Consider the following 15,985-nt stretch of genomic DNA (forward strand, 5'->3'; position numbering starts at 1 on the left):
GTCGCTGAAAAGGTGCAAAATGCCAGCTGCTGATAATGAGTTAATAAATGACCGTTGAGACAATATTTATAAGTCACACATATACATGTATATAAGTGTATATGCGTGTGTGTGTGTCACCGAAAGATTTATGATAGCGCTCAGCTCAATTAAAGATATGCTTGAGCTCCGTCTCACATGGACGGCATATTAATAGGTATAAGGCTCGTTCTGGAAGATATTTGCGAAATGAAAGATAGCTGAATATCTACATAAGTTTTTTAGGCTTCTATGAAATTTATAAATGAAGATGAAAAGCTTTGAACTAGGCAAGACTTACGCTGAAGACGATGCTCCGCAAAGAGTCAACAAAAAATTAAAAAAAATTTTAAAAAATTTTAAAAAATTATAAAAAGTATTTCTAGTTATAGATAAATTCTTTTCTCTTTCAATACCAACTAAACCATCTGTTTCTTGCATATTAAAGCAGAAAAGTTGTTTGTTTACTATTATTTACTTGCTGTAAGCCACTCACATTTGTGTATTCAATAAAGTGCAAATATGCTTATGTTTTGTGCGCCAAGCAACACAAATAAGTAGTCCACAATATTTGTATAAACCTGACTGACTTTCATATTTGATAAGCTCTACCCCTTTCTGTCAGTGGGCGCATACATTGCGTATGCGTAATGCGACGACGTTCTACACAAATTGCGCTGACAACATCAGAAATAGGCAACTTATGTTTTTATTATTGACAGAGAAACCTCGCCCACTCTTTCCCTGCGTTCGCCCTCTAACTCTAACTGAGCAAGTGAACTGCTGCTGTTGCTGCTGCTGCCTCGTGCTCGCTTTTATTGCCTAACCCAATCAATGTGAACGCCTTGCTCTTGGCTCTTAGCTCGAGAGTCGCAATAACGACGTTTTAACCAAGCAAACAAATTTGACGTGCTTTTCGTGATTTACATGCAAATATTGAAAAATATTCCCCAAGGATACCGCAAAAAGCAAAAGCCAACCACAAAAACAGAAAAGGGAGCACAAAAATACAGAAAAAAATGAGCTCACAAAGTCAGGAAGCAATATCGATTTTCATGTGGGCGGCAGTCGTGAAAAAGTAGGGAATGGCACAGCAAGCATCGAGGGCATATGAAAGGAGACCAGCAAATAAAAGAAATATTAGCCAACAAGAGACAAAATGTTGGTCTGCGGCAGCAATAGGGCAATTGGGAGTACAAATGGCCCCCAAAAAAATGGAACAACTGTGGGCCAAAAGATGTGGTCAACATGCGACCTGAAAAATGATCCTCAAATGGGTTTTCTATATAAATAATGAAAATTTAGAGCAAGGTAAATAATGAAATACTGAAGTTTGGATTTATAAAAATGCTGAAAATTAAAAAATATATTTAAAATTTATATTAAAAATATATAATATATATATAACATTTCCCAGCAGAGCCATATTGAACCGTATAAAAATATCTCAAAATAACTGCAGCTGGATATTTACTTTATTATATTAACGTTTAATGCTAGTTGAGCTGCCCTTAAGTGGTTCATTTTCCAATTTATTGTGCCGGCTTCAAGCTCTATGCAAACAGACCTTGCCCAATCTAAATATAGCTACACCCTATGCATATGTGGCCATAAATCACGCACACACACACACACACTCCCACGCAAGTGAAGGAAAATGATAGAAAAACTCAGACTGAGCTGAGCGCTCAGTCAGCCGAGCAACCAACTAACCAGCTGAAAAGGCTTTAAAAGTCACAAAAAATGGCAACGACAGAGATGGAGAGAGAGTGAGACAGCAACTAAAACGGGTTAATAGAGGCAGGGACAGGGACCTCTGACAAGACAAGTGGGTGCGTTCATGCGAAAAACTTGTAAACGCAGCGCCAGCTAGTTAGTTGAGTGGGCGGGGCAACAGCCCAGCCCGAAAACCCAAGCCTGAAACCTAAAAAAACCCATTGCTGTCCCCGGAGCATATCGAAGCCCAGCAACAACAGCGACACAAAAATCAACATCAATTTAGAATATTAAAAACGCAAATCCATGTTGGCAGCGTAAGACTTTGGTTAGGGATATGGAACTTACCCGCCACTTGCAGCGTGGCATTGCGACTCCGTGCCACGCCCAGTTCGTTCTTCGCCTCGCACCAGTAGATGCCAGCATCTGTTTCGCGACGTGAATTGACAACCTGCAAGAAGAAGGCGTTGAGAGGAGGTTTCACTTGAAAACTTCGAGCCAAATGTGAGCAAATTTTAATTGAAATGAGTAAAAGATTGTGTTTTTGCTCTGTAACTTAGAGGTGTTAAGTGGGTATACCAGACTATAATGAGAGCGTTGGGTTTTTGTTGTTAAATTAATTTTAACGAATTTAATTAATAATTTATAAAAATATTTTAAGATTATACAAATATTTGAAAAATCTTATAACTTCAAATATACTCTGTAAAAAAAAATAATTTGATTCAGTGATATTTTAATTCATACCTAAATCATTTATAAAAGGGTATATTTGAAGCTTTGTTGTGTCAAATAAAATAATTATATATAAAATATGCTAATACATAGCAGAATATTATTTTACAGGGTATTTTTATAGTTTTGCCATTTTTTGTAGAATTTGCTTTTCATGATATATATTTTATTATCATTTAACAAACTTAAATAATTTTCTGTCTAATATTTATATAAGGTATTTATACATTTTTTTAGTTGATTTTGTATTTTTATAGGGTATATAGAAGATACATAAAATTGCCTTGGCAAGCATTTGTATTTTAATTTTTCTAAAATTGTTCATATGTTTTTCTTTAATAATTTCTTATAACAGTTGAGAAACTAGATAGTAATAAATTTACAGGATATCTAAATTATGAAAATCTTCAACATTTGCCACTGTTGTTATCTTTAATTTTGTCCCTACCCAAACATTAATTGATATTTATTTATACTTAGTTAATAAACCCAATGCTTACAGATTTTACAGGGTATATTTAAGTTAGTTAGGTCATGTTTGAGTAGCTTGGTCACTTAACAGACTTACGTACATATGCATATACAACTGTAGCACTCGTGCTTCTCGGCCAAATACTATCTCTAGTCTGAATTTGTACAGGGTATATAAAAAGTTATATCATCTCTTAGATTGCGTTGCTTTTTCTTATTGTCATTTTACAAATGGGCTGCAAAAAGTGCTTTCGCAAGACGTTGATTTGCAGTCTCTATCTCATGTGCTGCTTTCTATCTCTTTCTTTCCCCCTCTCTATATTCTCTGTCTCTCGCTCGCTCTCGCTCTCGCCTATGCTTGGCTCTGTTGCCTCGTCTTTTTTGGCCATAATAAACAGTCAGCAATCTGTTGTCTGTTGCGCGTCTGCTGCCTTCAAGTGCTCAAATCATAAAATGTCTCTCGAGCAACTTTATAGTTACTTCATGGCCCCTGCCCCGCCCCCTTTTGTCTTAGCGCCCTTTGCCTTGTGTTGTTTCACTGTTTTTGTCTTTGCAGTTTGTTTATTTGCTTTTGGCGCACAAAAGAAATTCCCCAACATGCGCTTAAAATTAAATGTCAAAATGTATGTTACACTCTCTGTGTGTGTGGGTGTGTGTGATTGTGTGTGTGTTTGTCATATTTATCTGAGGCAGAGCAGCGAGCAGCAACAAAGTTCGCACAATTTACACAACTTCTGCGCCTCATCCAAGTGAAATTAAGTGTTGCGCTAAGTGAAGATGACAAAAGGGTTCTTCAGCTCTATTATTCTTTCATTTAATCTTACTCATGTGGGTGTATACATATAGGTGTGTGTGTGTGTGTGCGTTGTGCCGCGGGTGTGCTTTGTAAAACAAATAAGTGAATGCGCTTCAGGCAGCAACGCAATTGTCATGCGAGTCAAAGGAAAGGCAAAGCGTTTACTTCAGGCAAAACTTCTGGCAATCTCTACTTAAATATATATCTCCTTTTATATATATATATATATATATATATATATATATGTAATATACTTTGTATATATTAATACATTTGTTGCCTTTATCATATGCCACCACAGCAATATGTGCATAATCCATGTTTGATGTCTATTCAGGCAAGAGGATTAACGTTTTGTGCTCTCAGTGGCATGAGATAAAAAAACTATTTAATTATTCCATTTTCCTAAGCTTCTAAAGCATTATAATTCATTTGATGTGGGCATCAAATATTTATATAAAACTTGAAGATTTTTAATCAGCTTTAAGAAAGTTTGGGCCTTTATTGTCTACAGGTATATGAAGGCATAGCATCTGTATATAATCTATTTTATATAATACATATAATAAATTTTAATACGAATTATAATTTTGAATAAATCAAGCTGTGCTTAGCTTGAAAATCCACTATATAACCCATTTTTGATAATCTTTATCTGTGCTTAACCATTTTTATTTAAATATCACGCATACGCCTCGTTTACATTGCAAAGTTGCTTAATCCTCAGCCAAAGAATATGATGTAAGCTATTACTTTATTAAAAGATATTTTTATATAACAAAAGCACATGTCTTATATAATGACATGCAACCAGTTACATAAGCATATGTTTTGTATAGACATTACGTATACGCCTCAGGTGACGCATATAAATATTTGTATTTCTTGTATGAAGTATCTTAAAGATACTCACTTTTCAGCTCAAAAACAGAATTCATTAACATAGCTTTCCATACGACTACGAATATATTTGACATATATTTTTTGCTTCTTCAATACAAATATAAACCATACGCCCTGTGCAACGCATTAGAAACTTAAAAATTGTACAGCTCAACTATCATTATATGCATATCTTTTCAGTCTGCTAGCTCTATCAGCTCGCTCCAATTATGTTTTATTTTATTTAAGTTCCACTTTGATTTAAGCATGCTGCTCTGGCAGAGCTAAGCTCATTAGCTGCCTGCGCAACATTTGCTATTAAAAATGTTATATAAATAATATGGAAAAGAAGCTGCCGCAGGCATCGTCATCCTTTCTAATGAAAAAATGGCAGCCAGATCCGTTGCAATGGCAACGTGCGCAAATTAAAAAAAAAATAAAAATAAAAAATAAAATATAATACGCACAGCACAGCACAGACTAAGCCAGACAATGTAATCTATATATGTTGCTTACTCTTTGGCTACTTCTATTTCGGTTGCCTTTATTTTCCGGTGAGCTGAAATTAAATTTTCTTCTCTGCTTTTTCGGGGGTCCCAAAAGACGGAAAAGCAACTGCGCCGAAAGTCACATAAATTTATTTATGTCTTTAATGACTGGAGCCACGCGAATTGCTGAGAATTGGCTGCGCTTGGTTTTTGTTGTTGTTATTTCTTTTGCTTGGTGCGTGCTGCCAGCGAACATTGAAACTGATTTGACACCAACAACAACAATAATAACAACAAGAGGAGCAACAACAGCAGCAGCAGCAGCTCTGCCGTGTGCTACGTGCGTCTTTGAAGCAGGAGTCAAGGGGCAGCAATGCGGCTATAAAATATATTGACTGTATATATGTATGTGTGTGTGTGCGTTGAACTGTGTGTAGTCGCGCGTTGAAAACACGCTTCCGTTTTAATTTAAAATACCCATAAATTTACAACATTTCATTTGGGAGCCATTTCGTTTTCATGTTGTTACATTTTGTAATTGTGAGAGAGTGAGAAAGACAGTGAGAGATACAGCAAACGATAGACAGAGAAAGTGTGTGAGATAAAGATAAAAAGTATGTGTGCGTGTGTGAGTTCTTTATAATATTGCTTAAATTTAAAGTCGGTAAAATGCGGCGTGTAAATGCTTTTAATTGAGCCTGAAATCAGTCAGCAAAATTGTTTAAATGTCAGCTATCAACTGGTCTGCACAGGAGACAGAGAGAGGGAGAGGGGAGCAGATGTTGTGGGACAATTGCAGGCAACAGGTATATATTCAAAGTATGTAATTAGCTAATGAAATTGAAATAAGAGCTAAAAAATTGGAAATAAAATATGTGCAATGAAAAGGATGCGCTGCAAGGCAAAAACTAATTTGTATATAAATATTTGACGATTGCTAGTTGTGAATGTGTGATTTTACCTAATAGCCTAAGAACGTTTGTAAAAGCTTAACTTTTTGTAATTATTTATATATATTTTATAAATTTTTAGGCAGATATTATACGATAAAAATTTATGATCGTGTAATTTAATAAAAGTGCGAGTTAAACATTTATATATGAACACATGGGGGTATGGTTAGGGGCAACTGCTGAAGGATATATAATAGAATACAAAATATATACATATGGAAATACATATAGAAAAGCGTATAAGAGTGCAGGATAATTTATAAATACATAAGTCAATATATATATATATATATGTTTCAAGAGCAGAATTTTTTTTATTTGTATATTTCAGCATCAATTCTCAGCCTCTGAGATGAACATTTCTCTGTATTCATAGTAATATGTTTACGACTATAATATAAAATTGCACTGATATCTCGCCTTATACATTTAATGTCATAAATCATTTTATTTATTCTTCTATGTTTTCTCTTATAAATACTATTTGGCTTGCTCTATAGTCTTCTACATATTCATTTAAATGTCCTTCTTCAAATGCTCCCAATTGTCCATCTAAATGTCTATATACTATATAAGGTCTTTTATCTCCATATAGATTCTTTTATATGTTTTGCTACATATACCCTCTAATATACCTTAATATAGAGCCTCCTATATGAACTTTTCTGAAACTTCCTATAAGTCAACTTCTATGTCTGGTTATATATCTTCTATATTCCTTTCAATATTGCCTCTTCTTTGCCTTATTAAATGTACTTCTAAATGTCATCCTATATTACCTCCTCTGTATGTTTCTACCTGTTCTCTATGTCTAGCTATATATGCTTCATCTACTCAAGTGTGTTTCCTCTACTACATGCTGCTATTTATATACTTATATATACATCCATTCCTCTAAATATCCTTTCATATTACCCTGACTGTCCTTAACTTATCTATAGAAATAAATATGCATTTGCGACTGCTTTTCAGCATTCGTATAGAGCATCTGCTAGGCAAACTCCTTCTCTCTATCTCTCCCATACCATCTTACTATAAAAACTTGTCTTAGTAAACTGCTGCTGATTCATGCTGCCTCTGTCCTCAACGAGCTGTCCATAAATCAAACCTTTTGCCAAGCATTTCATATATTCCATGACATGTATGCTATATTTTTTACTACCAACTCCCACGGCTACTTGACTTGCTGCCAACTGTTAAGTCGTTCATTAAACGGCTCTCAAAGCAGCTAACAGCCGACGCCCTGCGACCCCTGCCCCTACACAGTTAATAAGCGAGCCGCACATAAAAGGGAGATGTACATGTAAATATATATATAAAGCATACGCAACGTGGGCCGCGTTGTAGCACTGCAGAATGTGTATATAAACTGCCTTATTTTTATGAAGCTGCGAATGTGTCAAGCGTTTGTAAACTCATTAAAATGTGCTCCACGCGCCGACAGTTGAAAGTTATGTGGCAAGTGGAGCAGCTGCCGCTCCGCTCCCTACAGTAATATTTCCTTAAACTGCCTTGAGCAGGTTTTTAATTGAGCGCCCAAGTGAAGAGCAGTAAAAGAGTCCAAAGAAATGCAATCAAATGCGGTTTGATTTATGCGAACTGCTTGCTTGAATTGCTGATTGCATTTTAAAGCTAGCCGCAAAACTACTTCAGCGCTTAAATAAACATTTAGATGGCAACGAACGCTTTACATGCAAACACTCAACTCAGTCAGACAGACAGACAGCCAGCCAGATCCACAAATATGCCCGAAAAAGAGTCGAGAAGAGAGTCAGTTGTTGGCTCTTCAACTGCTGCTGCTGCTGCTGCTGCGACTGCTGCTGATGAGGCAGGCAAAAGCAAAGCATAGTTGCTACAAATCATCATGTGTATACCCTCAACCACGCCCCCTCTATGCCCATGTCTGACTGGTGCTTGTGTTCTCCACTTCTCCTGCTTCTACTCTCTTTTTCGTGCTGTTACGTAAATTATTGTCTGTCTCCCTGTTGCTCGCTCTTCCACTGTCACTTTTCACTACACTTCAGCTTTTATTTTTTTTTTCGGGCGCGCGTTTCCCTCGCACACACACACAAACACACACATATATATACGCTTGTGTCTTCTTGTATTTTATTGCATATTCCCCATTCGCTTGTCTGCTTTTGTTACTTAAAGGAGATACTCTAGCAAACTTTTGTGCCATATTAAAGCAGCAGCATCTTGCCTCTCCCTCCACACCTCTCTTCCTCTCTCACTCTATCTCATGTAATTTGATAGTGTTGCATAGTTCTGGGCTATCATTTTCGGGTCTAGGGCGCCCCTCGTTATAATAATGCCCGGGCAAAGTAGGAGCTTCACTCGCATTATAAGCAAGATGAATTGTTCCAAACTTAACAGAAACAGAGAATGATTGAAAGCGAGATAGGACGAGCCAAGCGTATCGGAGTGAGAGTGAGAGCAGCAGAGAGATGGCGAGCGAAAAGCCGGCGGAATTAGAATGTAAATTATGCAAGTGACATAGAAAAATGGCAAGAGGACTCTCTAAAAAAATAAGCTCGCATAACAAAAGAAATAAAATGCTTGGCTTAAATTTCAAAATGAAGCTGGCTGCGAATTTATGTGGATTAGTTTATGGACTATTCCTTTGTGCGCTGCAAAAAGTCGAGGATTAACTGCAAACGGAAAAAATTTATTTCGCTTGCGAAGGGTCAGTTCTATAAGTTGAAATGGAAATGGAATTTAAAACTAGCCGAAAAAAATGAAGTAAAATTTAATGAAATTTATCTACTATATATATTAAATTTAATATTTATATATATAGCTATATTCATAATTTAGATTTTTATATAATATTTATATAATATTATTTTTGAAAATTTTTAAGATATTCTCTAAAAAACCCAAAAGAATAATACAACTTTTTTATCTTATTTTACTCTATGCTCTTCCATCAGTAACTCTTCATTTTACTCCATACTCTTTGCTATCCATAACTATATATATGCTTATTGATGTCCTAGGTGCATCGGCCAGCTTTGCCTACACAGAGACAGCTGGACAGTGAAAGTCACTTAGGGCATGCTTGTACAGCTCGATAACTCAACTAACAATCCATATATAAATTTATAAATTTTATAAATTTATATAAATACAAATATTTAACAAATTTATTATATTTATTATTATTATATTATATATTAAAACTCCTAAAAAATTGCAGAAAAAAATCATAGCAAATAGATTAGATTACCCAATGCGATTTAAGCTTTTCCTTTTATACGAAACTTCCTCTGCCATTTAATACCTTTTAAGCTGTTAATTTATAATCCTTTTAGGCGGTGTTCGAAGTGAAATAAATTGCATTTACCTGCCGCCAGAAATGTTCAATAATCAACAAGTTTTTGCGTGCTCAACAGAAATATGCCAAAAATGTCGGGGCCAAATAGAATGTGGCCAACGTGTGGCTTGGCCGCACGGATGCGTGGATGGTTGACAGGATGCAGTGAGAAAAGCCAAGCCAGGCCAAGAGACGAGAAGCTGCTTTGGAATTAATTCATTTAAAAGCTCGTTGCGAGACGCAAATGAAAAGCGAGCACAAATAAATAGCAGCAGCGGCAGCAGCAGCTACATTTAGAAAGCGGAAGAGCGTCTGATTGCTGCAATCCTGCATCCTGAATCCTTTTTTGCACTTAAGTGATAAACAAATAGACAAACACAAATGCGAATGCGAATGCGAATGCGACTGCGAATGTGAATGCGAATGCGAATGCGAATGCCAGCCAGATCGAGTGTGAAAAGTGGCAGGCAGCAGTTGAGAGCGGTAACTGCCAGCCAGGACTCGCACCCAAATGTCCTGGCTGCAGAGGCAGCTCCGACTCCAACTGCATCATCAGCATAATCAACGCGCGCGCCGTTGGCTTTTTGCGTCGTAAATTGCTGAGTGCTCAGTCCAAGTGCCTGCCACAGCCAACACACACACATACACACACACAGAGAGTCAGACGCACACACACAGCTGGCAGCTCATCAGGCGCTCTGACTTTTGCTGCGTTGCCAGCCTGGCTTCCGTTTGTCTTTATTTGTCTGGCTACGTCTGCTTTTGGCTTCGACTGCTCCTATCTCCCATTCGACTCAACTCCTTGGGAGTCCCTCTTAATGTTTGTTTACCTTACGTTAATGAAGTTGTTGGCCGCTCCAGCGAAATGCTCGCAAAAATATTTTCGCAGAGCTACGAGTGCGCACACATACACACTCCTATATATATATATATATATATATATATATATATATATATATAAAATAAGCAAGAAAAAAAATAAAAGCAATTAGTTTGCTCATCACTCAACAGCTGGCAAAATGAAAATTTTTAAACATGAACCAGCTGCCCGACCTTTCATAAGATATGATTGAAAGCGCGGAGACAGCAAAAATAATAATTATGCAAGCAGCGCGAGAGCGCAAAAAAAGAAAATAATCATCATAAAAGTAAAGAGCTGAAAAATAACAGAAATAATAATAAGTAAGCGAAGCAGCGAAATAAAGTAAATATGCCACAGGCTCATTTCATTTGGCTCTGGCTGAAAAGGATACAAAGCCCAACGTTCTGCTCAACTCGACAGGAATCTGCGCATATTATTGTGGGCAGAGGTGTGAACTGCGAGCTTGGCAATTGAAGCACGCCTGCACAACTCTTTACTATAAACAATGGCTGAAGCCATCATGAGCCCTGGCTTAACCGCGCTCTCCCTCTCTATCTTTCGCTCGTTTAAAAAATTTTAATTTGTTAAGTTTTTTACTTATTAAGTCAATTCACTTCTACAGAAACTAAACAAAATATCTTCATTAGAGAAGAGAACTAGGCAAGACTCTAAACATTGTCAGAAGTTTATCACAGAAAATTATTTTGAAATTTATTAAATATTTTAAATGCTCTTAAGACAATTTTTTTTTATTTCAGAAAGTTTTTCCCTTCAAATATAAGTGTCGAGGCTATGAGCCAAACTTCGTTGTTTAATTAGTAGTTTATTAATATATACAGCTACATATTCAAATCATTTTTATTATTTATTTTTATATTATTTTTATTTTACTTTTATTTTATTTTTATTTATTGTATATTTTATTTTTATTTTATCTTTCTTTTACTTTTATTTTATTTTAATTTTATTTTTCTTTAATTTTTAATTATTTTATTATTAAGATCTATTCATAGTTTAGAATGTTTTATATTTTTACATTTGAGATTAGTCTTCTTTAAATCAGAAAATCTTTTCCACATACAAACTTTCTTCCTTGAACTATTTAATTTAATTTATTTTATTTATTTACTTTTTTTTTAATATATTTATTTTATTTTTATTTATTTAATTTTTTTTTTAAATTTATTTATCTACACTGTCTTATAAATGAAAATATATATCTATTGCTAAATAAACATCTACATTTCAATCTTCCAAGTTCTCCCTCTCAGGGGAGTCTCTCCATTCCCTCTCCCCCGAGCATTCAGAATTGCGCATAATTTGCATGGCTTGCACACTTACCTTGAGGAAAAACAATCCACCCGCCGGCAGGGTGATGCGATGCGATCCGGGCAGTATCTTGAGTGGTACGCCATCCTTGTACCATTGAATTGTGGGCGTGGGCGAGCCCTCTGCCTTGCAATTAAGCGTTGCAGGTTCGTGTCGCGGCACGGTCGTGTCTATGGGATGTTCCACTATTCGCGGCGGATGTGAACCTGTGAGACAGAGACGAAGAAGAAGATGAGATATTGGAATGAGCAATGAAGAGGTTAAAGCGCTTTTTATACAAATTGCAAGCCGACGTGGGCGTCGGGGGCGTTGGAGCCGAAAGGCGGGGGCATTTCCTTTTTCCGCTGCGTCAGTCGAGAGCTGCGCTCGTCAGCGATTTGGCAAATGTTAAAAGATCTCGTTGGCAAAATGAAAACAATGTTAATGCGCATTGCCGTTGACGTTGCAAATGAAGTTGCAGCTGCAATTGCGATTCAACTGTCGCAGTGCGGCAGTTGCAGGCGGAGGGGGCAGAGCCCGTTCAAAGCTTCATTTCGGAATTAATTTGTGCGGATTTGCATATGCGGCAAAGAAGCAGAACCGCAGAACCTGCACAGCTTAGTAGTTAAGTAGTTTTTTGTTTATGCAAAAACTGCTAAATTAACCCAAAGAGATGGCAGGTAGTACACACAGATAACTGTGCTAAGCAAAGGATTAGCATAGTTACAGCTGACTGAACGCTCCGACAAAGACAAATAAATAAAGGCTGTGTTTGATTTACAGCGCCAGCCCGAATAAATAGCATGCGAAAACATTGCCTTTTGGTCCATAGCAATTGCAAATAATGTTTTATATATTACGGTGCGAGTGAGTGAGAATTTGGTTTATTTCAATATGTTTTAGAGATATTATATATATATATTATTTATTTTGTCAAAAGGTCTTATTTGTTTTTAAAGATTGAGCGAAGTGAACAACTAGAAAATACCCTGACTATAAATATGTGATCTACAATACAAACTCAGACTCAGCTCGCCTCGGAAGAGCAACGAGCAGTCGTCTTCTCTCATAGTTGATGATCTCAGAGAGCTGTAGGACATTGGGAGTCTGTCACGCCTATGATTCAGGCTCATTAGCAAGCCCTTGGCTAGTTGCAAGAGCTCTTTCTATATATAAATATAAATAAATAAACTATAAATATTTTCTATAATTTCACTGCATGCCTCTAAGGCTCCAAGGCTCTGCCAGCCTTTTACATATATAAACAGAAAAGCCTATATACCCTATAAACAAATTTCCAAGAGTATATTTCAATTAAGACCATCAAGCCACAAATATCAATTCAACTCGCAAAGTTAAAACGAAATCGCGCTTAAAGCTAACAAAGCAGATCTTTAAATTGCTTTCCAGCCAAGTTTTGTCAGAAATAAAGATGAAGCAGTAGCAGCATAAAGTTTATATTTTATTGTAGTTCGTTATGCTTAGCCATAAGCAATATGTCAGTTGCAAAAACATAAATTTCAATTTTCATGTCGTATATATCAACAATTTGCTGCCAGACACGCACGCCCCAAACACAGCAACAACAACAACAGCGACTCACGCAAGTGGCAAAAAGTTTTGTAGCCATAGATACATTTATATCTTAGAGATACATAAATGTATCTGCAGCTGTAACTGTTGCTGTTGCTGTAAGCGGGTTTTGAAAATTGATATGTCAGAGAATGTTGGAATATTGAAACGTTATTAAATAAGAAGAGGATTGTTGTTATTTGTATTGCTGCTGCCGCTGCTGCTGTTGATTGCAACATGACAACAACAGCTCGAGGCAAAAGTTGCATGTCATGCAGCAGACGCTGCACAAAGTCGACGCTGTAAATCGAATTGGCATTGGGGGTAGAGGAAAAGCCGAGGACAGTAGAAAACTGGGATTCGAACCCTGAATTCTGAATCAAGCGGCGAGAACATGTTGCATGTGGCTTGGCCGGCCGTAGGGTGCTTGCCGAGCAAGACGCATGTCAATGTTATTTTAGCAATGAAAAAATATAAAAAAAAAAATACTCTAGGGGCGGGCGGGCGTGGCACTCATGACTGGATCCCGAAAATCAACACGCAAGCAAAACAAAACGAAAAAAAATTAAGCAAAGGACAAATGAAACTGAAGTTCAACCAAAATGTGTTCAATGCGCACATTCTGAGGGTTAAATGTCGCATGTGGGTGGCTCTTATTTTGGGGTGGCCCAAAAGTTGCCGAAGCGTGGAATTTTGTTGTTTTTTTTTCGTTTCGTTGTTTACATTTCTTTGCTTGACCAAGGAGCGAGCGGGCTTGGGGCTTGCGGTTGTGTGACTGTTGCGCCCTGCGGTAATATTCAACACCTAAAAAAAGGTTTTTTGTTGTTTATAAATGACAAACTACACTGGGGTTGGGAGTGGAGGTGGGGGTGGGGCAGTGGGTGTTATTGCTGCTTGCGTGTGTTTTTGGTAACACGGATGTAACAGCCACTGTGTCAGAAAATACGCATTTAAATATCAATTAAAAAGATAAGGGTGAAAGCGACATGTTAATGCAGCAGGCAAAGTGAGGTTAGAAAAGGGCTTTTCAACTGAAATTGAAAAAAAAAACAGATGTGTTGTTTAATAAAGTTTTTGAGTGTTATTTTTGACACTTGCTGGCAGACATTCGGCTGAGAGACTTGCACACAGTGGCTCTAACCATGAGTTGAATGCTGTCATGCCTTTTATATGTTCAGCAGAACATAAAATTCTATGCAAAAAGCATTATTAAGTGTTCTTAAGAGTAAGCACACATTGCTAATATAAGCACTTGGTGAGTTTGTAGCAGCAAAAAGACAGAAAATTTAGAAAATATATGTTCAGTTAAGTCTAATTCTTATCACAGTTGCAGCTCAAGTCATGGCTCTTAAGCCAACATTAAAGTTAAGTTAAGTTAGAGTTGAGTGGACATTAACTCAGTGAAATTACTTTTCATATGGCAAGCAACTATTTTCTCTACTTTCCTCGACACACAAGCCAAAAATAGCAGCTTGGCCGCCCACTAGATAAATTTGCTTAGCAGCGGCAGCAGCTGCTGTTGCAGCACATAAATTATGGCACAGAATTTAATTATCGCATTGGACGTGCAACAGCTACAACATGCTCGTCGTAACACAATTTTCGTATCTCGAGTGCCAGAGAGCTGCGTCTGTGTGTGCTCGAAAGTATGCTACTAAAACAATTAGCAGCGCCCTAATTAAAGCAACAATCCAAAGCGAACTCCTTGATTGATGATCCAAGTGAGCGAGCGAAAGCTGTTTGGCTTACTAGCCATATATCGTTAGACATATATATATATATATATATCTATATGTATATATATTTTTCTTGTTTCTTAGCCGCCAGGCAACAAACAAAAGCAGCCATGCAAATTGCACACACACACACACAGTCACATTGGCTCGCATGTGGTGTAGCTAAAAGAAAATGTTTAAGGAAATTGCTGCAAATATTTTGCTTGTTAAGTGAAACCCAGTTTTCGCAACTGGAGAGACCGAAAACTGCACTCAGAAATGCACTTCAGGCATTTTTGCGCCTTAACCAGGGTCGAGCACTCGACGGGACTTATGGAACGTCTTCGTCTTGGCTTCGTCTTCGTCTAGGGCTTGCTGCTTCGACTTTTTTTTGCGTTGCTTTTCCTTTGGCAGTTTTGCATTTTGCATAAGCGCTTGGAAATGCCTTTGTCGTTTTAGCAATTTATGCAAATTTCGTGCATTTTCCCCTATGTTGTTACATTCTTTGTATGCCTGCCCAGCAGCGGCAGCAGCAGCATATATGCATACCCACACATATATATATGTACGATATTTATAGTAGAGCAACTCCTTTTACATGCCGTATATAGGGTAAAGGCTTCGGCATGCAATTAAAACTAAATTAGTAGGCCTCTGGGCTATGGCCTGTGTGAGTTTTCTGAATTCAGTTTTCTAGTTTACTAATTGAATTATTTAGTTGCGACTCGTTTCATTAAATGCACACGCACACTTTTAGAGCAACGGCAATGGCAATGGCAACGGCAACTGCAATCAGTTTTACAACAGTTTTTAAAAAGTTGCAATGTCAACAAACTGACAAATGAAATACTTCTAAGCTCTAGAATATAATATAGATTTGTGTATATAACTTATAGAATTTATCAGCCATATTAGTGAACTACATATTAACAGACTAACGAGTCTTTCCTTAATCAAGATTCTTGTTAAATAAATTTAAAATTCAATCTGTTCAAAAGTCAGACAATGAACTATGGATGAACTGCTTAATATTAATTTATATTAATTTAATATATGAATTACTTCATCAAGCTCTTGCCATAAAAATCAATGGCGCTTTATTTTTCTCTATTTTTAATTTACCTAAATTTTAAAAAAAAATATATAAATAATA

The 15,985-nt window shown here is 36.7% G+C and overlaps 1 protein-coding gene across 1 annotated transcript in view; it reads right to left on the reverse strand.

Annotated features, from left to right (window-relative positions):
• The window catches only part of LOC111595856 (roundabout homolog 2), a 50,286-nt gene that overhangs the window by 17,147 nt on the left and 17,154 nt on the right, over positions 1-15,985 (reverse strand). The window contains exons 2-3 of the mRNA XM_030223366.1: positions 11,579-11,772; positions 2,083-2,185 (exon numbers count right to left, since the gene is read on the reverse strand). Of these exons, the coding sequence (XP_030079226.1) occupies positions 2,083-2,185; positions 11,579-11,772 (297 nt within the window). The remainder of the gene's footprint in view (positions 1-2,082; positions 2,186-11,578; positions 11,773-15,985) is intronic.

This window comes from Drosophila hydei, unplaced genomic scaffold (genome assembly GCF_003285905.1).
Source record: "Drosophila hydei strain 15085-1641.00,03,60 unplaced genomic scaffold, DhydRS2 tig00000172-arrow-pilon, whole genome shotgun sequence".
In the NCBI taxonomy this organism is placed as follows: Eukaryota; Metazoa; Arthropoda; class Insecta; order Diptera; family Drosophilidae; genus Drosophila; species Drosophila hydei.